Source organism: Labrus bergylta, chromosome 8 (genome assembly GCF_963930695.1).
Source record: "Labrus bergylta chromosome 8, fLabBer1.1, whole genome shotgun sequence".
Taxonomy (NCBI): Eukaryota; Metazoa; Chordata; class Actinopteri; order Labriformes; family Labridae; genus Labrus; species Labrus bergylta.
This window is the reverse complement of record NC_089202.1, coordinates 9,046,868-9,061,775: the sequence shown is the minus strand read 5'-3', so window position 1 is coordinate 9,061,775 and position 14,908 is coordinate 9,046,868. Positions and strand designations below refer to the sequence as shown.

Here is a 14,908-nt window from a genome sequence, read left to right as displayed (position 1 = left end):
CAAAGTGTACATGCGGATAGGTGTAATACAAACATAGCTATCATCGTCAGCATATACACTTATTCATACAACAGTGCCGTGGGTTTTAACGCCTGACTCTAAACATGAAGGTGCGAAATACAAGCTGCTATTCACTGGCCAGTAGCTGCTGCTGCTGCGTTAAGCTGAAAACACACCACCCACCAGCCAGCTTTTATCCATATGTTGTTTGTTTAAAGCTGACTCACGGAGTATTGTTTACCTTATCACCTTATTCATTTCCATGATGTCCATGTATTGGTCATAATGTTTGTCGAGATAAGAGGCTCAAACACCCTGTAGTGCTCTCTTCCCCTTTGTGGTTTTGTGTTTGGGCAGAGATAGTTGAGCTGACGGACTCATAATTAAATATGTTATTCTAAGGGGAATACCAATGTGCACTGTTAAGGTGACACAGCGACCCAGAGCCCTTGTTAAAGTGATACAGTGCTACATGGTCTTTTAATACAAACTCTACAGGATACTGCTGTGTGATTTTTGAAATTGCTTTATTATATATTCAATCTAGATTTAAAATAACACTGATAGATACTATTTCTCCTTTGCACTTTTTAAATTACTCTCAAGCTCCACAGCTCAAAGTCCAGATGCCCAACAGCCAAGCACCGTCATTTAAGAGAGTCTTCAATTATAGGGCTGCATCTGTCGCGATAATCTGCTAAAATTCAATCAGAGAGGAGCTGATGGAGAAGTTCTGATTCAGTCACTGCATACACTTATCTCAGAAGAAAAGGCACATTTGCTATCAGGGGCAGCTCTCAACTCTGCAGCTAAGGAGACTGAGAGGAAAACTTTTTGGCTGCAAGCGTGGCAGGATTGGTTTGACATTTCTAAAATAAGATAACAGCTGGCTGACTGTAGTAGTTAGCCTTGGTGGGGGGGGGGGGGGGGGTTATATACGAAAAGCACAATTAATGGACAAGGATTTATAGCTGGCAGTGGTTAAGACACACTATATGAAGTTAAAATGACTTAATATCGATTCTCTTTAGTTATACTTTATTAATCCTGTGAAGAGAAATTCTAATTTACACACTGTTGTTGAACATGCTACACACACATACTGTATGCTGAAATACACACAGATGCACAAACAGGATCCTATAGACAAGCACTCATGGAGAAAAGACAGAGTGAGGGGGTTGCTGGGGGGGGGGGGGGGGGGGGGGTTCAGTGTCTCTCCAGCTACCAATTTCCAGACTAGGTCCGCACTGGGGCTTGAACCGGTGACAATTTGTTTCCCAACCTAAATCCCTACGGACTGAGCTACTGCCCTCAATAAACTTAAGAAAACTGTGAAATTTTCTTTTCTTTTTCTTTAATAAAGCTCAAGATGATGTCCTCAAATGTCTTGTTTTGTCCACAACTTGAAAAATATATGAATAAGAGTTTTGAGTTATCATAATTTTAATATCTTAAATACTCGATGGTTCTGTTTGGAATTGTTTTTAGCAGACTGTTTGTTTTTGTTCTTTATGAATACACATTTCGAAGTTCGTAGCCCTTTCAACTATTATTTATCCTAAATCTGCTCTTTATGTTCCTGACTATTAAATACAACGTTTTAATATATTTCATTGTCTGACATCAGCCAATAAAAAGCTCATTAAAAGTCTTAAGTCTTGGGGCGCGCTGGTGGTGCAATGGTTAGGGCGCGCGTCCCATGTATTGAGACTCTCATCTCATGCGGTAGGTCCAGGTTCACTTCCACCCGTGGCCCCCTTCCGCTTGTCGTTCCCCACTCTCTCTCCCTGGTTTCCGACTCTATCCACTGTCCTCCCTCTGCATTAAAGGCACGAAAAGCCCAAAAATAAATCTTAAAAAAAAAAAGAAAAAAGTCTTAAGTCTAAAACAAATAGCTAATAATTCTTTCTTCCTCACACTGCTATCTGTTTTCTCTTGTTGTAGTTTTGTTTATTAATGAAGCTAAATGCATCATTTTCCCTTTAAATTAGTCACATTCACATTCATCATTTTTAATTCTCATCCATCCTCTTAGGTGAAAATTTTTCTGCTTTAACCCCCTTTGGTTTGTTTTTTATTTCACCAAATGACATACTTTTTACCGTCTTCTCAAACCACCACTGTAATCCATCAGCGTGCAGACTCAGAACACCCAGGGAGTTGATCAGAATACCTGCGAGCCACACCCATGCTAACTGTATAATATATGAACACACACAGTGTATAGACCAAAGAGCACTGTGTTGTTGCAGATGCAAACACAGAGATGCGGGCAGTCATTACTGCGGGCTACATCTGCAGTGTGTGTGCAGCAGTGACATGAAATGGAGAGCTTTGTGTTACCCAAAGGCGGTCTGTGGATTCGTGTCTTCCATGGTCATCACTCTTCACTATGCCCAATAGTCTCCTGCTGCCACACACCATCCCTCACATATTTCCCTCCGCGGCTTCACTGGAGCTTCCCCAGCCCCCTCTCCAATGACATATTAAAGCTACGCTCCTCTCCCAACAGCCACAGACACCCCCCATTCATCAGGCACCAAGACTGAGCTCACAGGCCTTCCCTCACCAATCCTTGCTTGCCCTGCCCCGACTCAAGAGACACAGGAAATTCACAATAAAGAAGTTAAAAAAGAAAAAAAGAAAAAAACGACGCCGGTATCGAGAGAAAGAAGGCTTCGTTATGGGAGTATGTGTGTGGGAGAGAGGATAGTTTTTCAAAGCGTGAGAAACAGTAAAAAAAAAAAAAAATTAATAGAGTGAAAGTGTGAGAGGTGAAGCGAGAGAGGATCCATGGCATAGGAAAATTGCTTTCGGAGTTGCCGGTATCGCTGTTTGTGAAAGTCACTAAACTCAGCCTTTAATGATGTATTTACATTTCAACCACTGTGACATTAGCTTGTTCAACCATGTGTGGGATAAGTAATACTGCTGTGTTTGCTGAGCTGTTAAACAGGGCATTTAGATGCAGTACTAGTTCAACTCAGGGGAAGTATAGGTGAAATTAATTTTGTCAGCGTGTCCGTTAGATTTTGCCTTTAGGTTGCTGAAAAGCTGTGACTCTCTGCTGGTTGAATTATTGTTTTTGCATTGAGTCCTGCATGGTTTTGTTACAGCTCGTGCCTTAGCATATAGGGGATATTTCATCAATTGACAAAAGAAAATGAATAATCAATAACATAACCACAATCTGGAAAACACTGCCCAGGCTTATTTTACTTGTTTGTAAAGCTTGAAATGAATTAACTCAGACGTCTATTCAGATCTTTTTCAAGGTCCCCTCCTTTTATTTACATTTTCTAAATGTGTCGAGAGAGCCTTTTATTTTGTCATACCTCTAAACTATAAGACTTACTGCGTCTCGATATCTAAATGGCAGGTATGTTTAAATGGAAATTAAAGTCCTATCCGTTCAAGGGAGCTTTTCTTTCAGAGTAATTTTATTACCTGAGATACAGTTTTTATCTTTGTATTTTACAACACCTTTTCCCGAGTGTTTTTATTTATTTATTTAATGTTCAACTAGACTTTAATCATTCATTTCTAATGGGTTTTTAAATGTGTTTGCTGCTTTCTCTTTTTAATGATCATTTTGTGTTCTTATTTCAGTCCATTATTCTCTATGTGAAGCACTGTGGGCTACATGTTTGTATAAAAGGAGCTGAATAAGCTGAGTTTAAACCAAACAGTAACAATGGAAACCTCCACCTGCTTTATTTCACCTTCTTGACCATGTAGGAGACTCTAATCACCACCTGGTTCCCAGATCTCCCTGACCCCGCCTCCAAACCATCTGGACTACATTTCCCCTCCTGACCCCACATTCCAACACTGAGCCCTTACCACCCTCCTTTGCTGTTGGCCTAATTAGGTTTAAGAAAAAGGAAATCCGTGGTGGTGTTGTTGTTGTGATTTCAGGAAGGTGGTAACTATCAAATAAAAAGAAGGGACATTTTGACCCGGAAAGAAAAGTGAATTTCCCCTTCAGAAGTCGTGCCTTTCCACCTTGACTAATTTCACTCTTCCGTGGTCATGCTGAACATTTCCCCTCCTTCACAAACATGTGGGCTACTTGTCTACACAGTATTGCACACAGTATTGCACACACCTCTTTGCAGGGCCGAGCCATTCTCATACGGGTGCTGTAAAACTAATGGCCGTGAATGTGAACATGCTCTCTGTCTGGCTCTGACGGCCATCCAGGTGTGCTTGATGAGCCATTTCTGTGATTATCAGCACGGTGCATTAGCACAGCTTGAAGCCCCTCAAGTAAATCACAGAGGAGAGGCGAGCATTTGTACTGCAGGTGGTCCCCAAACTACGTTAATGGGCTTCCACCTGCTGCTGGGTCACTGAACCTTCTGGAAAGCCTCTAGTCATGATGTTCCCGCTCTGTTCACACTGGAGCATGACTAAAATTAGCCACATTAGGAGCACAAGTGATTTGCCTTTCCTGGCATGTCGTTCATCATATCTTTCTTTCTGGGCCAGAATCCACTATATGATCACATTCAGGGTGTTTGGATTTGTGCATGTTAGAGTTTTCGGTTTAGCTTTGGTACAGGCCTGCATGTCCGTCTAAATGAGGTTTTCCCATCTGACAAAGTCAGTCCAGATCCTGTCCATGCATGCATGCAATCTAAAACAGCCCTGCTCTGTCCTGCTGCTTTACCATGTCACACTTTTTCTGGGCGATAATAAACCAGAACTTGTCACATCCACTCTGAATTCTAATCTCCAAGGATCAACATGGTGCTCTAGGCTTCAGGCCACATTGGGGCGGCTGCAGCTTTCAAGCCACAGGGTGCAGGAGAATGGGTGGGTGCTCGTGGCACCCTGACAAATAAAACGAGGCAAGGGGAAGGGGCTGGCACAAATGTCCACTTTGAGAAAAACCTACAATGAGCACACTGTGGCCTCTTTGGCGGCCCTTTCATCAACTCAGCAGTTAAATGCCTCTCTTTATTTAGCTCTCAGACTGTGCAGACTATCAATTGCACCATTAAGACAATCCTCAGTCACACTGAACAATGGAACATTAACATTTCGCACTGGGTGCAGTCTACTACTTTGTGATTACTGCGCCCACCCATTTATCTGCCGCCACATTAGTCTGGAGGTTCAGATCAATGCTCGGGTCATATTTCCATCAAGCCTGGGATGCCAGACAGCAAATTAAAAGAGAAAGCTGGTGACTGCAGAAGTCTTCAGAATGAATCGGAAGTGTCAGAAAATCTCACTTTAAAAGAAATGCTTTAACACAGGGCAGTATTAAGTGCACAAGAAATGTGTCTTAGGCATGCCTTATAATGTTAGCATGTTAAGTAATCTGCATTGAAACTTTTGTGAGAATTAGATTAAAATAGAGATATTCATGAAGCGATTGGCCTATGTAATGATTTTATACAGCAAATGTTTGTGCTAGAGTGTCCTTGCACAACCACGGAGCACCTTACAAATTCATTTTCTTAGATAATTCTTGTTTTAGTGCATTAGCTCTTGCTCAGTCATGCATTATCCGCTTTATTTAAGTCCCTTGCTTTAATCTGTGCTGCTGTGTGAAACCCACTGAGGGTTTGAGTCAGTGAAGAAATTAAGACCTTGGCCAGTGACCTCAAACTCCACTGATCTCTCCCTGTACCCCATATCTCTACTGTCATTCCCTGCCTCCCTGGCCCATTACTCAACGTGTCCTATTAAAAGAATAAAGCCATATCATACATTATGTAGCATATTGCTTGACAAAAAGGCATTGATTGTGTTAATAATGGCCGCTGATAAATGCCCCTATTGATGCTGAGGATGTCCTTGGCTTCACTCAGCCTCTCTCCAGTTTTCCGATGTCCTCTCGCACACTGGCTGCTCTGTGTGTCTGCGTACAGAGGCTCTCTGTGTCTTACATTTTGGATATCACAGACAGAGCTGTTGTTCTTTGGTCTGAGTCAGTGAAAGTCAGGGTTAACCCTGGCAGTGACCAGAATTAACTTGGTGTCTTCTAAAAATATGCGACAGGCCATCGCGGTGACCCAGCAGTAAAAGTGACCAGCGGAAGTGAGTGCCCTTGTGTGGCACTGGCATTTGTTGTGTGTGTGTGTGTGTGTGTGTGTGTGTGTGCGCGTGTGTGGATAAAACCAGAGGGCAAAGAAGTAGAACTACTGGATAGTCCATTTTCTCTGCGACACAGAGGCTTGGACTAGTGGGAGTGCGACAGCAACCCGCAGCCTGTCCCATTAATTAGCACAATTGGCATGAGTCCCTGCTTCGCCAAGGGGGATGTGGGTGGGATGTGCTGGCAGCAAAATGTTGACCTCCATGTTGTGATTGGGAAAAATGGTGGCATGTAGGAGGGGAGTAGGTAGAAATCTGCAAGGGTAGTCCTGGGTCACTCTGTCTCTTTGTCCAATATGAAATATTTCACAATAAAGGCTTCAGTACTTTTTAAATGACTTTGCAGGTTCTTGGCAGTAGATCTCACATAATGTTCTCCTTTTCTTTCTTTCTGATCTTTTTTTCCTGCTCTCAGAGCCGATGCGTGCATTGCGGGGCCTCACAGCGACAGACATCCAGCCCAGGCAGCTGTCCCTGCAATGGGAGAATTTGGCGTTCAACCTGACACGCTGCCACACCTACTCAGTATCCCTGTGCTACCGCTACACCACGGCGGGAGGCGGCGGAGGCCATAACACCACGGTGCGGGAATGCCTGGCAGTGGAACACAACGCCTCACGCTTCACGCTGCGTGATCTGCCACCCTACCACGGCATCTATGTCCGTCTGTCACTGGCCAACCCGGAGGGGAAGAAAGAGGGCAGGGAGGTCACCTTCCAGACAGAGGAGGACAGTAAGTCTCCAGTGGAGGTCCCAGAAATAGATAGTATGAAAAATAAACATTTGACAATGTGGTTATTGTTTTATGGAGAAATATAAACTGTAAGTAAACATTCAACTCTTAGTTTATGATGCACAGCCTCAAGGATGAAAATGGAGTAGACACATGCTTAGAAACACAATAATTCAATGCAAATAAAAAAATAAATAAAACAAACTACATCCTCAAAATGTATCATAATGTTAAATCAACACATCTCAAAACACTGTCTAATAAACTTAACTTTATCATCTTTTACAGGCTTTGTTTTGCATTTTCTTTAAATTCAACACACTTGAAATGCTTCCTCCGGCTCCTCAGTCCTTCTCTTACATACGCTTTCAGAAAGGTTAACCATCCGACTGAGGCTCAATCCGTTTTTTCAAATGATCCCCTTCATTTTCTGATGAAAGTTACATAAAAGAAAAACATTATATCTAACACTCTGGCAACCCCGAGAAAGGATTTTGTGCTTACGTCTTATCTCCGAGGATTTCTTTGTGCTGTATCTCTTCGTCTGCATGCCGGCCGAGGGAGAAATCAATTCTCCCCCCAAAAAAATCAAAACAAACAAGATTTACAATAAAGTGAAATATATATATAGAGAGAGAGAAAAAAAAGATGAAGAAAGTTTTTGTATTGAAGATAAATGTAGCTATAGATACAGTGCACAGCAATTATCAGTACTTCATCCAAAAGCCTTAATAAGCAGCTCTGTCCTCGATACTGACTCAATTCAAAAATATCAGTCGACTCAGCTGTTCGGCTTGCTTGCTTTAGCCTCAGGCCTGAATCTCACAGCAGTCTTTATCTGTACAGCGCTCACACAGACCATAGGGACTGAGGCTGCAACAGAACAGCCCAAAAATCAGTTCACACATTCAGACATTGAACGTTCAGGCGTTCACGGTACGTTCACTGCCACTCCAAAAAACAAGTTTACTAGCAAGTGTCTGACAAACTCATTAATATATTTTCAACTTTCACCGAAGATTGATATGAAATTTTAATATTCTTTCTATTTTTCTTTCTCTTTTGTGTCGTGGTTACATAAGAGATGCAGTTCATGAATTAACTGTGCCCTTATCTGATGTTCTCTCTCTCTCTCTCTGTCGCTCGCTGTGTGTCTCATGTGCTGCATTGTTCTGAGCCGCTGTGACATTCACTTCTGTGATGTTGACAGGCGAGGCTCGCTGGGGGATTAGTACTTCAATTTTGCCTACAAATGTTTGTTCTGACAATTTCTTATAGTTCCCGGAGGCATTGCACCAGAGTCACTCACCTTCACCCCGCTGGATGACATGATCTTCCTGAAATGGGAGGAGCCCGTTGAGCCCAATGGCCTCATTACACAATATGAGGTAAGCTAAAAGGTTGACACTAAACACCCAATTGTTAAAAAGCATGTAAAGTTACATGCAGGCTTTATTGCTTATATACGTAAATTACAAAAGAAAAAAAAACTTGTAGGATAAGGACTGATTGCTAACTCAATCTGTGTCTTCACCTTTCAATAATCCAATAACAAATACACAGAAAAAGTTCATTCAGGATAATGTTTGCTAAGGCTGAAGAAAGTATAGGCTAACTTCAGTTTAGGCTAACATTAGTTTAAGCTAATTGCAGTTTGCATGCTCATGCAAAACAGAAAAATACCCCAAATTGTGTATTAAGCTAATGCTTCTCTTTCTTTGTGTGCCTAGCCTGGCAACAGCAGACCACTTTTAAATGCTTATGCCTTAAACCTTCAATTTGCGAAACAAGTGACATATGGTCAAGGGTGGTAATGACACAGAAGCTGAGTCCAACACTCAATGAATATAGCTTCTAGTTCAGCGTATACATAGACTTGTGGTGTGATATAAAAAACCAACACTTTTTTCAACATTATGTGAACTTCCACTTACGCAGATCATTTTTCTGATGGCTTATGAAGCAGGAGCCATATTGTTGTAACAATAAAGGCTCGATTAAACATTGAACCACTGTATAAGATAAGCATTTGCGATTCGCCTGAGAGAGGCTCAACTTTTAATATATAGAGACCATCATCAGTGATAAGACACTAAGCTCCAGGACAGCTGCTTTACGGACCTCGTGGTCTCGTTCTTATGTCAGAGAATTTGGGTTTAGTATTAAATTACAGGGAGCTTTTTTTTCTTCACACCATGACTCTTGATTTTAATATTGATAAGGCACATAGCCATATTGCCCAGTAGTAATAGAATTGATAGTAACATGAAGACATTATCAAGCATCTCTTAACATTTTGAGTTCTTTCTTGGTGAAAGGGATATGTGCCTGCACTTTTGGTATTTCCATGCCCAGTGCAGAAATACTTTCCTCTCTATTACATGAGCATTTTCCCTTGAGGGTCACTGCTGCTGGTAAGACACGGAGATGTGCTCAATCCCCAAACCACTTATGTCCAATTTACATTCTTCTTCACCCAACCTTTTACGCATGGCGGGCTTTGCCTACATGCTTGGATCGCTCTCATGACCTCATGCACATGGCCTAGCCGCAACGCTGGTTTGTGCCATTAAAACAGAGCCCTGTGTCATTAATGCAGAACTCCATGTCATGCTGTAGGCCTCATGTTTAACAGGATAATGAATGTACTGGATACCCTCAGCCTGTGCTAAACTGTCAGTGGACCTGCCCACCTATCCTTGAGCCTTCTTTCTTTGGCCTCTCTAGCAATGTCCTCTCAAGGATATTATTAAAAAGGATTTGCGGTTTGACATATAAAGTGAAGCCTGCACAGGATTTTTTTCTCTGTGTTGATCTCCCTTGGCTGACGGAGAAAGCTGTATACAGAGCTGTAGAAATCCCCTTCATTTCTCTCAGATTAAACCGTTGACCACACTGCCTGAGCCCATCAGCCGCCATGCTGTCCTGCAAGCCCTCCTCACAGCTCAGTGCTCTGTTGGACATCTTTTATGTCTGCCTTTGTGGAGGAAACGCAGAGGTCCGTCTGTGTTTAGTTAACAGGATGGCACATAATTCTATCTTCCCACTAAGGAGGCATGAGCACACATTAAGCCCGTCTTATGATAATCAGCCAAGCCTTTGCTTTGGCTTGAGTGGCATCTTTGTTGTGTGCGTGCTGTGCACATTCATTATAGCTTATGGGTTTGTGTTCACTCCTTCTGTAAAGTGGATCTCTTACAGCTTTAATGCATATCCTAATATGCTCACCCTTGTCTGATTGCAGTAAGGTCACCTCATTTAGCTCTCCACCATTCTAAAGAGAACAAGTGGAAATCCTTGGGAGAGTGCTGTGCTGGCGAGGCAAATCACCTCTTGAGGAAAAACTCACTTTCACTTTTAAAGGACACTTTTGCTCATCAGTTTTTTGAGTGTTAATGAACATTAATGCAACTTTTAAACACTTTTCAATATGAGGCGTCTTCTGTCCATGGCCTTCATAATGCATTACGAAGTCAGAAAACCATTTAGCGCTCCTCATACTTTAAAGAAAAAAAACTCCAGGCTCCCTCTGTGACCTTGAATTAACAGTGCCTATGCCAATCAAGTCCTATTCATCTAAATTCATACTCGCACATGCGAAACAGCGCACTGATTTAGAGAGGCAAATTCATTTCTTTCTACGTTTATTATATCAATCAAACCTGAGCATAACTAATTATGACTGAGCCATTCGTTTTCTGACTTAATGACCTCTTTCGATCAGAATAAAACTTAATAAATCACTTGAAATCTGCTAGATGTCACAATAATGAATCATAAAATCAGTGCTAATGTGACTCTAGCTCATCGTTTATTACCCTGAGACCATCTTGCTATTTTTTATGTCCCCAAACCAGATCAGTTACCAGAGTATCGAGTCATCTGATCCAGGTATCAACGTCCCAGGCCCGAGAAGAACCGTGTCGAAGCTGAAGAACGAGACCTACCACATGTTCTCCAACCTGCACCCTGGAACTACTTACCTGATCTCCGTCCGAGCCCGTACGGCTAAGGGCTTTGGCCAGACGGCCCTCACGGAAATTACCACCAACATCTCAGGTATTATGACTCCTGAAGCTCAAATTGTAGATAAAATGTACAGAGACAGAAAGCCTGTTCATGAAGAACCTGCTCTCTATGCCGTCACAAACACCAGACTTCACCCACTGAGTGCTATAATGAGGATCCAACTTTCCTCTCTTTTGACCTCAGCATCTTTTCCTCTCTCCAAAGGCAAAACTACTGCTCCCCCCAGTGTAAAAGCTATTTTCTGTTGCCTCTCCAAACTCCTGACACACTGTCATCTCGCAGTCCTCGAGACATAAATTAAGTCACAGGGAGGGAAGCAAAGAAACACCACAGAGGGGACACTGCTGTGTTTTTTTTTTTTTTTGTGTTAAGAAGGATGCAGTACATTCCAGGGACCAGAAAGTCACCTCAGAGAGTCTCAGAGCTTATTACTGACAATAGATATACAGCTTTGGTGTTTCTGCTTTCTTTTAATAATGCATTTGATCCTGTTGAGGTACTGGATTACGCCTTGTAGGAACCCATAACACGACCAATCCCACCACTGTCCCGCTCACAGATTAACTCCGTCTTCCTCCTCCTGCCTACGTATGTCTTTACAGAGATTCCAGTTTTGTTTAATTATAGATTTAGTGCACAATCACTGCTTACTGGCTGTGCGACAGGCAGAGTACTGGCAGAGAGCCAGACCGCAGATAGAGTCCAAAAGTCTTTGCAGATCATCCTCAACCTCCTCCACTGGCCCACGGTGCAGAACATTCACTTACACTGAGCGTCTCTCAAATCTGCTCTGACAGCTAGCAAACACTGAACACCTTCAACAGCTACTACTGTCAGCGTCTCCGAGCAATACCCACCGCAGAGTCTCCAGCTACACACATTCCCTCATTCGCACACTCACACATACTCCAAGGCATGCGCACTGCTGTTGCTAATAGACACCCGTCCTTCAAAGAGACTCTATCTGGCAGCAGGCGTCAAACCTTCTTTTAGTTGTACAAACCACAACAGACCTTTAATGTCAACAAAGGCACGAGCAGTGCTTTCTTAATGATGTTGGCTCGTATATGCTAACATATTAGCAAACTACTTTTTCAGATGATAATCAGTGATTGCACCTGAATAGTTTGCTCTCTTTCCACTCACTAATTGGCAGCTAATATTCAAGGGAAATGTGCCGGCACATCTTTGCCAGGAGGAGCAGGACATAAGCCAGATTCTTTCAAATGAGAAGCCCACTTAATTTAGCCTCACACCAATGACTTTTAATTGGACTTGTAGCAAAGACAACTGGAAGTGAAATTCGAAACAGTGTCCTTAATATGAGGTTCATGGTTTTGGCTATAGTAGCACTTTAGCCAATTATGCAAAAAAAAGGTATGGCTCTAAAAGCTGATAGTATACGAGACTATGAGGGGATGAACATGCAGAAAACGAGCTGGACTCTTTGTTTTAACCATGCTATTTGAACGCAATGTAAGGCAATCTGTGTTCAACCATCATTATGATTGACGTTTAAGTGTGTTGCCATGTGTTCTTAGCTCCCACATTTGATTATGGAGACATGCCTTCCCCCCTGAGTGAGACAGAGAGCACCATTACTGTGCTGCTTCGCCCTGCCCAGGGCAGAGGGGCACCCGTCAGGTGAGCAAATCATCCTTTAATGTATATATTCGGTTTCTTTTTAAAAAACAAATTCTGTTTATTAAAGGCGCATCTCCACCTTGTGTCCAGTACATACCAGGTGGTGGTTGAAGAGGAGACAGGGAAGAAAGTGAAGAGAGAGCTGGGGCTTCAGGAGTGTTTCCCACTGCCACTGTCTCACGGTGATGCGCAGGCTCGAGGCACTCCGCACTATTACACGGCCGAGCTGCCACCCAGCAGCCTCCCCGAGGCCAGTCCCTTCACCGTGGGCGACAACATCACTTACAACGGCTACTGGAACAGCCCTCTGGACCCTCGGAAAAGCTACCTTGTCTACTTCCAGGCTATGAGCAACTTCAGAGGGGTGAGTGTTTTCAAAATCCCACCAGTGGTGCCGCAAATCTGGCAACCCTTCACTGACTAATGTAGACATTAGTGCTCAGAATAATTCTGAGCCAGCGATGAGGGCTGTTAATTAGTATTTGTATTCACTAATGCTGCGGTTGACGCTGTAGGACAGTTGGCATTGTCTGGGCCCAAAACCCTTGAAAGGGTATTTGTGTGGATTGAGAGTTTGTTGGATGAACACATATTTAGCTGGTAAAACTTACAATTGATGTATGCTTATATCCGACCTCTTTGATTCTTTGCAAACAAAAGCATGTCTGAAGCAGGGAATTAGTTGTGTTCTTTACTTACTTTTAACAAAGCCATGATTAGCAGGAATTACTCAGAGTTGATAAAGTACTTCACTTCATTCATCTGACACTTTCTCCTTTTCCCTCCTATTCCTTTCTTCTTTGTCCTGTAGCTTCATGTCTTCATACAATAGTCATTTTATTGTTGTCCTTATACACCCCCCTAACTCTTTGATCAACCTCGACTCTTGAATATCTTTGAAAAGCCGTGTTCAAGGGGAGTCCAAGGTAACCTGGCTTTATGAAATAGATGTCTGCGTTTTTGTCCATTTAACAAAACCCTTATGAAACCTTGTTAGTGGAGGATCAGGATGGTATTTCACTCTTGTATTTCCATCTATTTCAACGAGCACACAAAGGTCTCCAGTCTCCAGTCGTACCCAGTGGACATCACATTACCTCTCCAAATTCCATTACAGGAAGAGCCGCTACCTGGGTGAGGCAATTACTTAGGGATAATTGGGCACAGGTGCAGATGATCAGAGGCAGAAAGCTGCTGCTTTAATATTCACACACTTGTGGCAACATGGCTCAGACGTGTTGCTGTAGGTAATGCAGCCTTCTGTGAATAAATACCTGCAAGCTGAGCTACTGTTCGGTTTGACTTTAGGAGTCCTGTTGGTGGTTACGTTGTGATCATGTCTTTTAAAGCCCCATGAACAGAGCTGGGTGTTTCATCCCCACCAGTAGCATCTTTTTCCGACCCAGTGGAGAAACACACAGAGGTACTGCAGTGTGAGCACTCTACACAAACCAGGCTACTAAGCACGGGATTAAACAGGGGAGGCCTGGCTTTACCGGCGGATGGGATTAGGTTTTGTTTTGCCTGGCAGGGGGCCAGCACCCATGACCTACAATGAGTGGAGCACAGTGCCAAATCCCACAGCCAGTACTGTCTTCCAGTCTTTGAACCCCCCCGCTACTTTTGCCTGGAAATACAGTCGCAGTCACTGTTGAATTCTGGTCTGGAGTTCTGTGTCGGTGCGGCACGACTCCTAAAGAAACACTGTGATGTGAGGACAGGAACAACATTTTCATAGCTTTCTCTGGACAACAACTGTTCAATGATGCAAACTCTTATCAGACTCACCTTTTGTTTTGGTGTCAGTGTTTCAGACTTCAGACCTTTGTGGAGGCAAATTCTTTCTTGGAGTGTTTCCTGTTTATATTTTGCCAGAAGTCTTTTTTTTTTTTTTATTTGATTTTTTTTCAGGATTTAATCAGTTCCGCACAGTTGAGGGGTGGCAAGTATCTGGGCATGAAACCAGTCGACAGCAGGGCACAGACGACATGCCACAGCAGGACTACAGCAACATGTATGCACACATGAGGCCTGAAGCTGAGAAAGTGCTAACTACATTAAGAAAGATCAAATAAAAGAGCATAACAGCTTTAATTTCAGCACTAACAAAACAGCACTAATGCCTTGTTGATGTTAGTATCAATATAACCGTCATTTACATTTGCGTTTTACAGTCTTTTCACAGCCGTCACATCCAAGTGTAAATGAGAGCATCTATTAAAACCACAAAGCTGATGTTAGGGTTCAGTTCCTGCAGCCTTTATGCTCCACAAAGGTTCAGTTTTGCAAAATGTATTTTGTGCCTATTTGGATTTTCCGTTTGTAATTTTTCTTCTTGCTTCTCTATGTGCAATTATGCCTTTCAGGCCTTTTTTTTTTTGCATTTTAGCA

General features: G+C 42.7%; 1 protein-coding gene across 6 annotated transcripts in view; it reads left to right on the top strand.

Moving 5' to 3' along the window:
* The window catches only part of ptprub (protein tyrosine phosphatase receptor type Ub), a 162,594-nt gene that overhangs the window by 106,305 nt on the left and 41,381 nt on the right, over positions 1-14,908 (top strand). For all 6 annotated transcript variants that reach the window (XM_065957543.1, XM_065957541.1, XM_065957545.1 and 3 more), the window contains exons 8-12: positions 6,527-6,844; positions 8,123-8,232; positions 10,702-10,903; positions 12,415-12,517; positions 12,608-12,881. In XM_065957543.1, the coding sequence (XP_065813615.1) occupies positions 6,527-6,844; positions 8,123-8,232; positions 10,702-10,903; positions 12,415-12,517; positions 12,608-12,881 (1,007 nt within the window). The remainder of the gene's footprint in view (positions 1-6,526; positions 6,845-8,122; positions 8,233-10,701; positions 10,904-12,414; positions 12,518-12,607; positions 12,882-14,908) is intronic.